This window comes from Haliotis rubra, unplaced genomic scaffold (genome assembly GCF_003918875.1).
Source record: "Haliotis rubra isolate DU_JTF1 unplaced genomic scaffold, ASM391887v1 Scf1436, whole genome shotgun sequence".
Lineage (NCBI taxonomy): Eukaryota > Metazoa > Mollusca > Gastropoda > Lepetellida > Haliotidae > Haliotis > Haliotis rubra.
Window position 1 is genome coordinate 18,558 of NW_025765377.1, and position 15,666 is coordinate 34,223.

The 15,666-nt window shown below is 38.8% G+C and overlaps 1 protein-coding gene across 1 annotated transcript in view; it reads left to right on the forward strand.

Moving 5' to 3' along the window:
- The first annotated feature begins 211 nt into the window (after positions 1–211).
- The window catches only part of LOC124269286, a 36,216-nt gene continuing 20,761 nt past the window's right edge, over positions 212–15,666 (forward strand). Inside the window, exons 1-2 of the mRNA XM_046704290.1 lie at positions 212–322; positions 6,883–6,975. Of these exons, the coding sequence (XP_046560246.1) occupies positions 6,886–6,975 (90 nt within the window). The 5' untranslated portion in view covers positions 212–322; positions 6,883–6,885. The remainder of the gene's footprint in view (positions 323–6,882; positions 6,976–15,666) is intronic.

A 15,666-nucleotide genomic window follows, 5' to 3' on the forward strand; every position in this document is an offset into this window, starting at 1 on the left:
GTGTTCAACAAACGTCGTGTAAATTCATTTTTTTAAACTAAAATTAATGCATGCAATATATATTATCAGTCAATTTCAATACTGTATTTTGGGCCCGAGGCCTTCTACTGTAATAAGTCTGTCTGTCTGTCATTGTGATAGGAAAGGTCAAATATCAAGGTTTCTACGTAAGTTGATACTCGAGATAACGTGCAGAGATAACCTCAATGATAAAAACACTGTGAGTACACTCGGTAAATATTACAATCAGAACTAGGCAGGATGTGTTAACCTTAAACCTATGGCGCTACACCCGATGTGAAGTGGAAGCTCTTTTCTGAAGGTATTTTAATGACTTATGATTAATGTGAACGGCAGATAGTGGTTAGGTTCTTGAGAGGCATTTAGAAGTTGGTCCAATCAACCATTTTGACCACTAATGTCCATGATTGGCGCAAGCGCAAACTATTAGTGAGAGTCTTTAACGATAAGACAATTACAACCGCAGCTGAACAGGGATCAAGGAGTGTACCGCCCCAGTGCCTGGGAAGTCAATTAGCTCATTACTGGCTTCTACCCACATCTGCTAATCACTTGTATAAGCTCTTCCCTTGTATAAACATACCCATTATCTGTACATCTCACTCTTTCATCTCCCGTTTCTTATCCAATTTATTGTATATACATGCAACACTGGCTCCTTGTACATTTGGTATATATACTCGTTGATGTATCTTGTTTGTTACAATTCACCTGACGAAGGGGCAAGGAATAGCCCAGAAACGTTGTGACATACAATGAAGAAGAAGTTGTCATCCATAATATTTATGGTTCACCAGATAGTGGTTATTGTTACAAATGTTCACGTGAACAAGTCACTGATAACATGCACCTTGGAGATTAATGGGTCATCTACGACTTGCAGAATGTACTGTGAATCAACGGTGTACATAAATAGCGCAATTTTACAAGTCAGTATGACATAAAATGATTTTATATACTATCGTTAATGCGAACATGTATACAGTCAAGTCCCGTCCATCCGACATCGTCCGTTGCACGCCAATTCGAGGACAGAGCACGTCCATGGTCGAAAACAGGACAATCATGATTCATATCCCCTAAGTCACTGTAATAATACTAAAACGATAATCAATTCAGAGTTCATGTATTTTGTTAGCACATAACATAAAAATACCCAACATCCATAAATCTCATTTGCAATATCAAACACAGGTATAAATTTTACGAATAAAACCATTTACTCACATGTTTCACATTCAAGTACACGCTTCCGTAAACGTGTGACGGAGCCCGTATGATACACTATTTTACTGACGAAAAAGTCTTTGATGCTTTTCTGACATTCAGCCTTGCTCGTGATTTTCCTAAGAGTTTGTTGGATATTTTCAAGCGCATCAAGATCAGCCACGCTGAACGTGTCCAGATGATGCTCAACAAAGCTTGCAATCTCGGTCAAATGATTGTCGGATAAACGGAGGTCGGATAAACGGAGGTCGGATTAACAGAGGTCGGATTAACAGAGGTCGGATTAACAGAGGTCGGATAAACAGAGGTCGGATAAACAGAGGTCGGATAAACGGAGGTCGGATTAACGGAGGTCGGATTAACCCCCTTGATGCCGAGTTTTTTTTCAGGCGCACATTTTCATACAGTTTGAAAAGTGAACGTTGTGCGAGAATTGCGCTCGCGTGGTCCTGGATGTACGTAAGGCTATAAAATTACACAGAAATGTAGAATATTAAATTTCCTATCCGTTGGTATAAATATAAGTACAACTACCTCTGCGGTTTGAGAAATAGACCTTGCTAAATGTTGTCCAAATTTTTGTTATGCGTTAAAAAACAGTAAATTTCTCCGCTCTTTATCGCGCACCGATAAAAGCACTGTGCTACGATTTTTTTATTTTCGCATCTTTACGGAAAGTGTGAGCGAAGAAAATACAGCCTGATATCTGAACGACATGAGTGTATATGAATTGGATTTATGTGCTTATGCATAACATTATGCGCTCAACATTTAAAATGAATCGCAATAAATGTCAAAAATTGATTTTCTTCTACGACGTCAAACGACGACAGAGAGGTCATACACGTATAATGATAAGGGGGCATAACTCCGTTATGCTTAATACTAGGTCAATGTAACTCAGATCACATGGAGAGTATTTGTTGTGGATACGGACGCTATATTTTCGTTATTTTGTGTTCACGGTGAACCAAACTATTCCAATTCAAAGTTCCCCAATAAGAGCGGATACGCTTTGTTAGTTTCACAATTTATAAGAAAAGATGACAACGTACTACATGTGAAAGCACATAATAGCGATTTGGATGGCCCTATCCGATATATATGTTAGTTCTTAGATTCCCATATTCTCCTGTTTGTGTAGATGTATTTTGACTAATTTTGCATCGTTATTACCAAAGTACTAGCCATATCTTCAAATGTAATGAAATTGCTGAAAATAATACAACATTTTAGTTGACGTCATTGCGTGTTTTGTGCATTTTGCGACGTCGGAAAAAGACGACATTGGCTTGCTGATAAGTCTATATCTTACCTAACTTCCATTAATTGTGTGAAAGGTCTCGGCTTCAACGTCAGAATTTAACACTCTTTAGACAAAACATAAAATGACTGGTTCTTCCATTTTAATAGTGTCCTGAATATATCAACACAGTTTGACTGTGTATCTTATCATGAGCAACACGCGCACCTGTTTGGCATCGATTTAACGTAAATGAAAAATAACATTTCACAACACACGAATATTTTGTTTAGGATAAGAATTTTCTTTATTTATGATTATGTGTCTGTTTCTCGTCATAAGTATGCAATGGAAGATGCAAAAAAGATAGCTTTTTATATATGAATCTAGTACGTACTATATATTAGAATATGGATGTAAGATTTGTCCAAATTAAGACATGACATGATTTATATATTTATAAACAATTTTCGTATAAATATAGTTAGATTTGATATCCTGTCATCACAATATTTTTAAATCGAATATGAATTGATTATATTATCGAAAACAATGACCGTGAATCATAAAACGTTTCCGACAAACGCGCACCTGGCCAATCAATATACATCATTGTTTTCTCTATAAAACGACACAAAAAATGTGCAAAGAACAAGACAATTCCTTTAAATGTGTGTGCATATACATTTCATAACATACTTAAATCATTTTCATTAAATAATAGCATTTTTACTTATAAGGTTTAATCAAATCGCCGTTCATTAACCTGTTCGTGTGAAACTGCAATATTCGTTCAAATGCATTGAATATTGTACATCATAGGAACTAAAGTAATTGCAGTTATGACTACGTTTGATCTTCTAACACTTGTGTAAAAGTTTAGAATATAATGTGCTGCACTAAATGTGTCAATTTCTTATGTTAATATTATTCAAACAATCAAAAACTTGCAAAGAATAATTACTTTTGCCCTGAACTATTATAGTTAAAGCACGAGGACGCTTGCGTCCGAGTGCTTTAACGTCATAATAGTTCAGGGAGAAAGTGTGTTTTATTACACTATACATGGTGGTAGAGCGAACTGTATTTCTTTTCTAAGATGCCAAATTTAATACTTTCTAAGGATAATTACGATTAATTTAAGGCAGAAAACAAACGACGGTGTCGGTGACCTAAATTAAGAATCCTCGCACAGGGCTAACTGGCGCGCTGTTCTATTGATGTGTCTGCCCCCCTACGTTAAGACGAACGTTACCAGAAAAAACAAATGATAAACAGTTTCATGACGGTTTACGTTCGGATTTAATATCTTCTCTAAAGTATTTTAATTACATCTGTGATTAACGTAAACCATGTGAACGTCGCATTTCTACTACCAACGTATGTTTAGATCAGTACATCCAGACGAAGCTGAGTAGTCTAGCGACATTCCACGATTGCATTGTGGGAATGTAAACATTGCGAACGTTACCGTGTCGCTGAAAACTTGCGAGTCGAATTTAGACATTTAAAACGTCAGAAAACATAAACGTAATGTTTCCACCAGTGATGTTAGGTGAGTGAAGCAACTGCAAACCAAGAAACGGGATGCAACGCAGTAGTTTACTGTAGGAGGCTGTACGAGGCGATGACAACTGACATGCATCGTGACGTCGCTTACATTGTGACGTAATGTAAAATGGTTCGATTACGATATGTTTTTATCGTTTTCACTGTAAGTAAGAGAAGAAGCCAGAAATGCTGATAATTACACTTGTCGTTCTGCGTGATTTTGCGTCAGTCATTGCGTCACGCTGCACGGAAACTTTGACAATTTCTTATGAATTATCAAATCATTGCATTGTTCTATTTATAATTTCCTATTTATTACTACGATACTCTTTCCATGCATATTCCAAAGGTATTGAGCCATTGCCAGCAATGAATAGACGGATTAATGTTGGAAAATTTAAGTAAATGCTACGCAGTGTAAAATCGGAATTTGTCCTTGTTTACATTTCGAACCAGCGCAGTCTTTCGAGCACAGCGTTCGTTTTCACACCCAATATGTTTCGTCTCATTTTATCTGGACAGTTGGTATTGGTGACAAAGACCAGTTGCAGTTTGATTCTAAAATGTATGGGGAATTCAGTGATGCATTTTTCGAAGCTGAATATGAAATATACATGATGTAATAGGCGTCTCAATACCGGCCTTTGCGAAACGTGATTTTGTAAACACTATCCAATATGGCGGAAAGCGCTCTACGGCGTTCGTGTAAGTGTATTTTCGAAAACATCCCAACCGATTCTAGATTCATCGGCAACGTTTCAGAATTATCATTAGCGATTTCATGTTAAAGTGATATCAGTGTTCATTATTATGTTGGTTTTTTTATTCAATACTCCCAGTAATTATCCGATTTTCACATTTCAAAGCATACAACAAATAACGCTGTGAATCGCGATTTCGTACTGTGTCAAAAATGGCGACATTTTCGATGAAGTCTATTTTGAAAGGTCATTTTCAGCACTTGAGCTTTGTCTAAAATAATAGTGGATGGTATCAAGAAACGGGAAATTTCCCGCAGAATTCGAAACTGTGAAGTGTCTTTGTGTGCGTGGGATATTTTGATTTTTATTGGTCTTGAAATTGAGTGTTGAAGGGAAAGGACATATATGTCCCTGTGGCATCCAGGGGGTTAAAATTAACGGGACTTGACTATTGTTGTCATAAAAGTTATATTCAGGTTTTCATGATGATGATGATTTGGAGAGCTAACGTGCGTTCCCGACACAATGCGTACTTCGCACACGTGGGAAGCATATGAGCAATTTCACACAATATTTTGTAAATTTGTATTGGAAAGTGACCGATAAACGTAGCAGTATTATTTGAGAGCGGTCGTTTTAATGTCTTGTGAAATTTCATGCGGCAGATAGATATTGGTGAAAACGTGTATCCATCCCTGACAAAAGGTGCCACTAACGACGTGACAGTACGTAAACGAGATTATATCAACACAGTTACATTACATGGGCCTCACATACATGTGTTTGCAAAAACTACTTAACTCCTATGGTTTAGGTTTTCTTTGGGAAAATAATGGTGTATTATCTATACAGAGAGGTCAGGGAGTTCCTATCAACACACTTGACCTCACAATAAGTAATGAAACATCTGGCCCGTGAAGATCCGGGGTAGAATAGGTCTTCAGCTTGCCGTACAAGGCGACTATGCTTGTCGTAAGAGGCGACTAACGGGATCGGGTGGTCAGGCTCGCTGACTTGGTTGACACATGTCATCGGTTCCCAAATGCGCAGATCGATGCTCATGCTGTTGATCACTAGATTGTCTGGTCCAGACTCGATTATTTACAGACCGCCGCCATATAGCTGGAATATTGCTGAGTGCGGCGTAAAACTAAACTCACTCACTCACTCACTAATGAAACATCTCCTTGACTTACGACATTCTTCATGTAGAGTAGAGATGTAGAGACATGTATATGCTGAGGCTACAAATCTTTATTCTTGTACATGTACATTGACATAACACTTAGTGTTCGGTGGAAGGAAGACCATTTTTACGCGTGTCCGGTGTTTCACAAAAGGATGGGCAGGACAATTGTCTACAAACATCAGGATCTTTGCTGACTTCCCTGTGACTAACTCCCGGACATGTTTGCCGCTTGATGTATACCGCTAAGTCGCTGAGCTGACACTGAGTGAGTTCGCTAATCACGTCGTTAATATTGGGTCTTGGGGGTAGTAAATCAGTTCGCTATAGCCGTTAATTCGCTACTCACGAGTTCGTTATTCGCGTATAATTTTAATGATATTATAAAGGACTATTGACGGGACTTTTAAATTTGTTCGCTATATCCGTTTGTACGCTATATCCGTGTTCGCTATATCCATGTTTTACTGTATATACATATGATGATATGATACATAGATGTAGGTGTGGCAAGTCATAAGTAAAATGATACATAATACTATATGTGTATAATCTAAAGATATAAATATACAAAATGGATATGATGTGATATATATACATATGATGATATGATACATAGATGTAGGTATGGCAAATTATAAGTAAAATGATGCATAATACTATATGTGTATAGCCTAAAGATATAAATATATAAAATGTATATGATGTGATGGTGATCCACAAGCAACCAAACATATATACTCTATTATCACTTTAGAAATCCCGACACTGTCAAATAGTGCATTAAATGCAAAGGACAAAACAATACAAAAGTGAATAAACTTTTTTCATAATCGTGACATATCTGTCAACAACACTGAGCAACAAACTTGTGTACCAAAGAGTGACTCATTTTTCATGTAACGGAAATGAATTGACAAAAATGAAAGCATGCAATTCGATTCTTCCTCCAGAAGATGGCTGCACGATTGACCAAGGCGGGAAGATGTTGGGTGTTCCAATGTGTGACAATGCTGGTCATGTTGCTAGTAGCAATGAGATATCTGGTAAGTGACAATGTTGGCCATATTGCTAGTGTCAATGAAATATCTGGTAAGTGACAATGCTGGTCATGTTGCTAGTGACAATGAAATACCTGGTAAGTGACAATGCTGGTCATGTTGCTAGTGACAATGAAATATCTGGTAAGTGACAATGTTGGCCATATTGCTACTGTCAATGAAATATCTGGTAAGTGACAATGTTGGCCATGTTGCTAGTGACAATGAGATATCTGGTAAGTGACAATGTTGGCCATATTGCTAGTGTCAATGAAATATCTGGTAGGTGACAATGCTGGCCATGTTGCTAGTGACAATGAAATATCTGGTAAGTGACAATGCTGGCCATGTTGCTAGTGACAATCAGATATCTGGAAATTGGCAATACTGGTCATGTTGCTAGTGACAATGAAATATCTGGTAAGTGACAATGTTGGCCATATTGCTACTGTCAATGAAATATCTGGTAAGTGACAATGTTGGCCATGTTGCTAGTGAAAATGAGATATCTGGTAAGTGACAATGTTGGCCATATTGCTAGTGTCAATGAAATATCTGGTAGGTGACAATGCTGGCCATGTTGCTAGTGACAATGAGATATCTGGTAAGTGACAATGCTGGTCATGTTCCTAGTGACAATGAAATACCTGGTAAGTGACAATGCTGGTCATGTTGCTAGTGACAATGAAATATCTGGTAAGTGACAATGCTGGTCATGTTCCTAGTGACAATGAAATACCTGGTAAGTGACAATGCTGGTCATGTTGCTAGAGACAATGAAATATCTGGTAAGTGACAATGCTGGCCATGTTCCTAGTGACAATGAAATATCTGGTAAGTGACAATGCTGGTCATGTTGCTAGAGACCATGAAATATCTGGTAAGTGACAATGCTGGTCATGTTGCTAGAGACCATGAAATATCTGGTAAGTGACAATGCTGGTCATGTTGCTAGAGACCATGAAATATCTGGTAAGTGACAATGCTGGTCATGTTGCTAGAGACAATGAAATATCTGGTAAGTGACAATGCTGGTCATGTTGCTAGTGACAATGAAATATCTGGTAAGTGACAATGCTGGTCATGTCGCTAGTGACAATGAAATATCTGGTAAGTGACAATGCTGGTCATGTTGCTAGAGACCATGAAATATCTGGTAAGTGACAATGCTGGTCATGTTCCTAGTGACAATGAAATACCTGGTAAGTGACAATGCTGGTCATGTTGCTAGAGACCATGAAATATCTGGTAAGTGACAATGCTGGTCATGTTGCTGGAGACCATGAAATATCTGGTAAGTGACAATGCTGGTCATGTTGCTAGAGACAATGAAATATCTGGTAAGTGACAATGCTGGTCATGTTGCTAGTGACAATGAAATATCTGGTAAGTGACAATGCTGGTCATGTCGCTAGTGACAATGAAATATCTGGTAAGTGACAATGCTGGTCATGTTGCTAGAGACAATGAAATATCTGGTAAGTGACAATGCTGGTCATGTTGCTAGTGACAATGAAATATCTGGTAAGTGACAATGCTGGTCATGTTCCTAGTGACAATGAGATATCTGGTAAGTGACAATGCTGGTCATGTTGCTAGTGACAATGAAATATCTGGTAAGTGACAATGCTGGCCATGTTGCTAGAGACCATGAAATATCCTGTAAGTTACAATGCTGGCCATGTTGCTAGAGACGTTGAAATATCTGGTAAGTTAAACTGCTGGCCATGTTGCTAGTGACAATGAGATATCTGGTAAGTGACAATGCCAATCATGTTGCTATTGACAATGAGATATTTGGTAAGTGACAATGCTGGCCATGTTGCTAGAGACAATGAAATATCTGGTAAGTTACAATGCTGGCCATATTGCTAGAGACAATGAGATATCTGGTAAGTGACAATGCTGGTCATGTTGCTAGTGACAATGAGATATCTGGTAAGTGACAATGCTGATCATGTTCCTATTTAAAATGAGATATTTGGTAAGTTACAATGTTGGCCATGTTGCTAGAGACAATGAAATATCTAGTAAGTGACAATGCTGGCCATGTTGCTACAGACAATGAAATATCTGGTAAGTGACAATGCTGGTCATGTTCCTAGTGACAATGAGATATCTGGTAAGTGACAATGCTGGCCATGTTGCTAGAGACAATGAAATATCTGGTAAGTGACAATGCTGGCCATGTTGCTACAGACAATGAAATATCCGGTAGTGACAATGCTGGTCATGTTCCTAGAGACAATGAGATATCTGGTAAGTGACAATGCTAATCATGTTGCTAGAGACAATGAGATATTTGGTAAGTGACAATGCTGGTCATGTTGCTAGTGACAATGAAATATCTGGTAAGTGACAATGCTGGCCATGTTGCTACAGACAATGAAATATCTGGTAAGTGACAATGCTGGTCATGTTGCTAGAGACAATGAGATATCTGGTAAGTGACAATGCTGGCCATGTTGCTAGAGACAATGAGATATCTGGTAAGTGACAATGCTGGTCATGTTGCTAGTGACAATGAAATATCTGGTGAAGTGACAATGCCAATCATGTTGCTATTGACAATGAGATATTTGGTAAGTGACAATGCTGGCCATGTTGCTAGAGACAATGAAATATCTGGTAAGTTACAATGCTGGCCATGTTGCTAGAGACAATGAAATATCTGGTAAGTTACAATGCTGGCCATGTTGCTGGAGACAATGAAATATCTGGTAGGTGACAATGCTGGCCATGTTGCTAGTGACAATGAGATATCTGGTAAGTGACAATGCTGGTCATGTTCCTAGTGACAATGAAATACCTGGTAAGTGACAATGCTGGTCATGTTGCTAGTGACAATGAAATATCTGGTAAGTGACAATGCTGGTCATGTTCCTAGTGACAATGAAATATCTGGTAAGTGACAATGCTGGTCATGTTGCTAGAGACAATGAAATATCTGGTAAGTGACAATGCTGGTCATGTTCCTAGTGACAATGAAATACCTGGTAAGTGACAATGCTGGTCATGTTGCTAGAGACCATGAAATATCCTAGTGACAATGCTGGTCATGTTGCTAGAGACCATGAAATATCTGGTAAGTGACAATGCTGGTCATGTTGCTAGAGACAATGAAATATCTGGTAAGTGACAATGCTGGTCATGTTGCTAGAGACAATGAAATATCTGGTAAGTGACAATGCTGGTCATGTTGCTAGTGACAATGAAATATCTGGTAAGTGACAATGCTGGTCATGTTGCTAGTGACAATGAAATATCTGGTAAGTGACAATGCTGGTCATGTTGCTAGAGACCATGAAATATCTGGTAAGTGACAATGCTGGTCATGTTCCTAGTGACAATGAAATACCTGGTAAGTGACAATGCTGGTCATGTTGCTAGAGACCATGAAATATCTGGTAAGTGACAATGCTGGTCATGTTGCTGGAGACCATGAAATATCTGGTAAGTGACAATGCTGGTCATGTTGCTAGAGACAATGAAATATCTGGTAAGTGACAATGCTGGTCATGTTGCTAGTGACAATGAAATATCTGGTAAGTGACAATGCTGGTCATGTCGCTAGTGACAATGAAATATCTGGTAAGTGACAATGCTGGTCATGTTGCTAGAGACAATGAAATATCTGGTAAGTGACAATGCTGGTCATGTTGCTAGTGACAATGAAATATCTGTAGTAAGTGACAATGCTGGTCATGTTCCTAGTGACAATGAGATATCTGGTAAGTGACAATGCTGGTCATGTTGCTAGTGACAATGAAATATCTGGTAAGTGACAATGCTGGCCATGTTGCTAGAGACCATGAAATATCCTGTAAGTTACAATGCTGGCCATGTTGCTAGAGACGTTGAAATATCTGGTAAGTTAAACTGCTGGCCATGTTGCTAGTGACAATGAGATATCTGGTAAGTGACAATGCCAATCATGTTGCTATTGACAATGAGATATTTGGTAAAGTGACAATGCTGGCCATGTTGCTAGAGACAATGAAATATCTGGTAAGTTACAATGCTGGCCATATTGCTAGAGACAATGAGATATCTGGTAAGTGACAATGCTGGTCATGTTGCTAGTGACAATGAGATATCTGGTAAGTGACAATGCTGATCATGTTCCTATTTAAAATGAGATATTTGGTAAGTTACAATGTTGGCCATGTTGCTAGAGACAATGAAATATCTAGTAAGAAAGTGACAATGCTGGCCATGTTGCTACAGACAATGAAATATCTGGTAAGTGACAATGCTGGTCATGTTCCTAGTGACAATGAGATATCTGGTAAGTGACAATGCTGGCCATGTTGCTAGTGACAATGAAATATCTGGTAAGTGACAATGCTGGCCATGTTGCTACAGACAATGAAATATCTGGTAAGTGACAATGCTGGTCATGTTGCTAGTGACAATGAGATATCTGGTAAGTGACAATGCTAATCATGTTGCTAGAGACAATGAGATATTTGGTAAGTGACAATGCTGGTCATGTTGCTAGTGACAATGAAATATCTGGTAAGTGACAATGCTGGCCATGTTGCTACAGACAATGAAATATCTGGTAAGTGACAATGCTGGTCATGTTCCTAGAGACAATGAGATATCTGGTAAGTGACAATGCTGGCCATGTTGCTAGAGACAATGAGATATCTGGTAAGTGACAATGCTGGTCATGTTGCTAGTGACAATGAAATATCTGGTAAGTGACAATGCCAATCATGTTGCTATTGACAATGAGATATTTGGTAAGTGACAATGCTGGCCATGTTGCTAGAGACAATGAAATATCTGGTAAGTTACAATGCTGGCCATGTTGCTGGAGACAATGAAATATCTGGTAAGTGACAATGCTGGTCATGTTGCTAGAGACAATGAAATATCTGGTAAGTTACAATGCTGGCCATGTTGCTAGTGACAATGAAATATCTGGTAAGTGACAATGCTGGTCATATTGCTAGAGACCATGATATATCATGGTAAGTGACAATGCTGGCCATGTTGCTAGTGACAATGAAATATCTGGTAAGTGACAATGCTTTCATGTTCCTAGTGACAATGAGATATTTGGTAAGTTACAATGCTGGCCATGTTGCTAGTGACAATGAAATATCTGGTAAGTGACAATGCTGGTCATGTTGCTAGAGACAATGAGATATTTGGTAAGTTACAATGCTGGCAATGTTGCTAGTGACAATGAAATATCTGGTAAGTGACAAAGCTGGTCATGTTCCTAGTGACAATGAGATATTTGGTAAGTGACAATGCTGGTCATGTTGCTAGTGACAATGAAATATCTGGTAAGTGACAATGCTGGTCATGTTGCTAGTGACAATGAGATATCTGGTAAGTTACAATGCTGGCCATGTTGCTAGTGACGATGAAATATCTGGTAAGTGACAATGCTGGTCATGTTGCTAGTGACAATGAGATATCTGGTAAGTTACAATGCTGGCAATGTTGCTAGTGACAATGAAATATCTGGTAAGTGACAATGCTGGTCATGTTGCTAGAGACAATGAGATATTTGGTAACTTACAATGCTGGCCATGTTGCTAGAGACAATGAAATATCTGGTAAGTTACAATGCTGACCATGTTCCTTGAGACAATGAGATATCTGGTAAGTGACAATGCTGGTCATGTTGCTAGAGAAAATGAAATATCTGGTAAGTGACAATGCTGGCCATGTTGCTAGTGACAATGAGATATTTGGTAACTTACAATGCTGGCCATGTTGCTAGAGACAATGAAATATCTGGTAAGTGACAAAGCTGGTCATGTTGCTAGTGACAATGAAATATCTGGTAAGTGACAATGCTGGTCATGTTGCTAGTGACAATGAAATATCTGGTAAGTGACAATGCTGGTCATGTTGCTAGTGACAATGAAATATCTGGTAAGTGACAATGCTGGCCATGTTGCTAGAGACAATGAAATATCTGGTAAGTGACAATGCTGGTCATGTTGCTAGTGACAATGAGATATCTGGTAAGTGACAATGTTGGCTATGTTGCTAGTGACAATGGAATATCTGGTAAGTGACAATGCTGGCCATGTTGCTACAGACAATGAAATATCCTGTAAGTTACAATGCTGGCCTTGTTCCTGGAGACAATGAAATATCCTGTAAGTTACAATGCTGGCCTTGTTCCTGGAGACAATGAGATATCTGGTAAGTGACAATGCTGGTCATGTTGCTAGAGACATTGAAATAAGTGGTAAGTTACAATGCTGGCCATGTTGCTATTGACAATGAGATATCTGGTAAGTGACAATGCTGGTCATGTTCCTTGAGACAATGAGATATCTGGTAAGTGACAATGCTGGTCATGTTCCTTGAGACAATGAAATATCTGGTAAGTGACAATGCTGGTCATGGTGCTAGAGACAATGCGATATTTGGTAACTTACAATGCTGGCCATGTTGCTGGAGACAATGAAATATCTGGTAAGTGACAATGCTGGTCATGTTGCTAGAGACATTGAAATATCTGGTAAGTGACAATGCTGGCCATGTTGCTATTGACAATGAGATATCTGGTAAGTGACAATGCTGGTCATGTTGCTAGAGACAATGAGATATTTGGTAACTTACAATGCTGGCCATGTTGCTAGAGACAATGAAATATCCTGTAAGTTACAATGCTGGCCATGTTCCTTGAGACAATGAGATATCTGGTAAGTGACAATGCTGGTCATGTTGCTAGTGACAATGAGATATTTGGTAAGTTACAATGCTGGCCATGTTCCTTGAGACAATGAGATATCTGGTAAGTGACAATGCTGGTCATGTTCCTTGAGACAATGAGATATCTGGTAAGTTACAATGCTGGCCATGTTCCTTGAGACAATGAGATATTTGGTAAGTTACAATGCTGGCCATGTTCCTTGAGACAATGAGATATCTGGTAAGTGACAATGCTGGTCATGTTGCTAGTGACAATGAGATATTTGGTAAGTTACAATGCTGGCCATGTTCCTTGAGACAATGAGATATCTGGTAAGTGACAATGCTGGTCATGTTCCTTGAGACAATGAGATATCTGGTAAGTGACAATGCTGGTCATGTTCCTTGAGACAATGAGATATTTGGTAAGTTACAATGCTGGCCATGTTCCTTGAGACAATGAGATATCTGGTAAGTGACAATGCTGGTCATGTTCCTTGAGACAATGAGATATCTGGTAAGTGACAATGCTGGCCATGTTGCTATTGACAATGAGATATCTGGTAAGTGACAATGCTGGTCATGTTGCTAGAGACAATGAGATATTTGGTAACTTACAATGCTGGCCATGTTGCTAGAGACAATGAAATATCCTGTAAGTTACAATGCTGGCCATGTTCCTTGAGACAATGAGATATCTGGTAAGTGACAATGCTGGTCATGTTGCTAGTGACAATGAGATATTTGGTAAGTTACAATGCTGGCCATGTTCCTTGAGACAATGAGATATCTGGTAAGTGACAATGCTGGTCATGTTGCTAGTGACAATGAGATATTTGGTAAGTTACAATGCTGGCCATGTTCCTTGAGACAATGAGATATCTGGTAAGTGACAATGCTGGCCATGTTCCTTGAGACAATGAGATATCTGGTAAGTGACAATGCTGGTCATGTTCCTTGAGACAATGAGATATCTGGTAAGTTACAATGCTGGCCATGTTCCTTGAGACAATGAGATATTTGGTAACTTACAATGCTGGCCATGTTGCTAGTGACAATGAGATATCTGGTAAGTTACAATGCTGGCCATGTTGCTAGTGACAATGAGATATCTGGTAAGTGACAATGCTGGCCATGTTGCTAGTGACAATGAAATATCTGGTAAATGACAATGCTAATCATGTTGCTAGAGACAATGAGATATTTGGTAAGTTACAATGCTGGCCATGTTGCTAGAGACAATGAAATATCTGGTAAGTTACAATGCTGGTCATGTCGCTAGTGAACATTCAAATCACAGAATTTTGTTTTAGGATAAAAGTTGTTTAACAAACGATCATAGATTCAAATCGCTATCCTTGGTTTGTATTACAAGGGGGTAAGCGCAGTAGATGTAACAGTCAAACAAATGCACGTGCGGTACATGATCAGCGTTAACATAGACCAACCCTACTTGTTCTCGGTGTTTCATTTCAAGTGTAAATATCTACTAAGTGACGATGTCGACAGTGAAAGTGTGATACGAGGTAGGTAGCGATGTTGGCCATGTTGCTAGTGACAATGAAATATCTACTAAGTGACGATGTCGACAGTGACAGTGTGATAGGAGGTAGGTAGCGATGATGGTCATGTTGTAGTGACAATGAAATATCTACTAAGTGACGATGTTGACAGTTTCAGTGCAATAGGAGGTAGGTAGCGATGTTGGCCATGTTGCTAGTGACAATAAGATATCTACTACTAGTAAGTGACGATGTCGACAGTGACAATGTGATAGGAGGTAGGTAGCGATGTTGGCCATGTTGCTAGTGACAATGATATATCCACTAAGTGACGATGTCGACAGTGACAGTGTGATAGGAGGTAGGTAGCGATGATGGTCATGTTGTAGTGACAATGAAATATCTACTAAGTGACGATGTTGACAGTTTCAGTGCAATAGGAGGTAGGTAGCGATGTTGGCCATGTTGCTAGTGACAATGATATATTCACTAAGTGACGATGTAGACAGTGACAGTGTGATGGGAG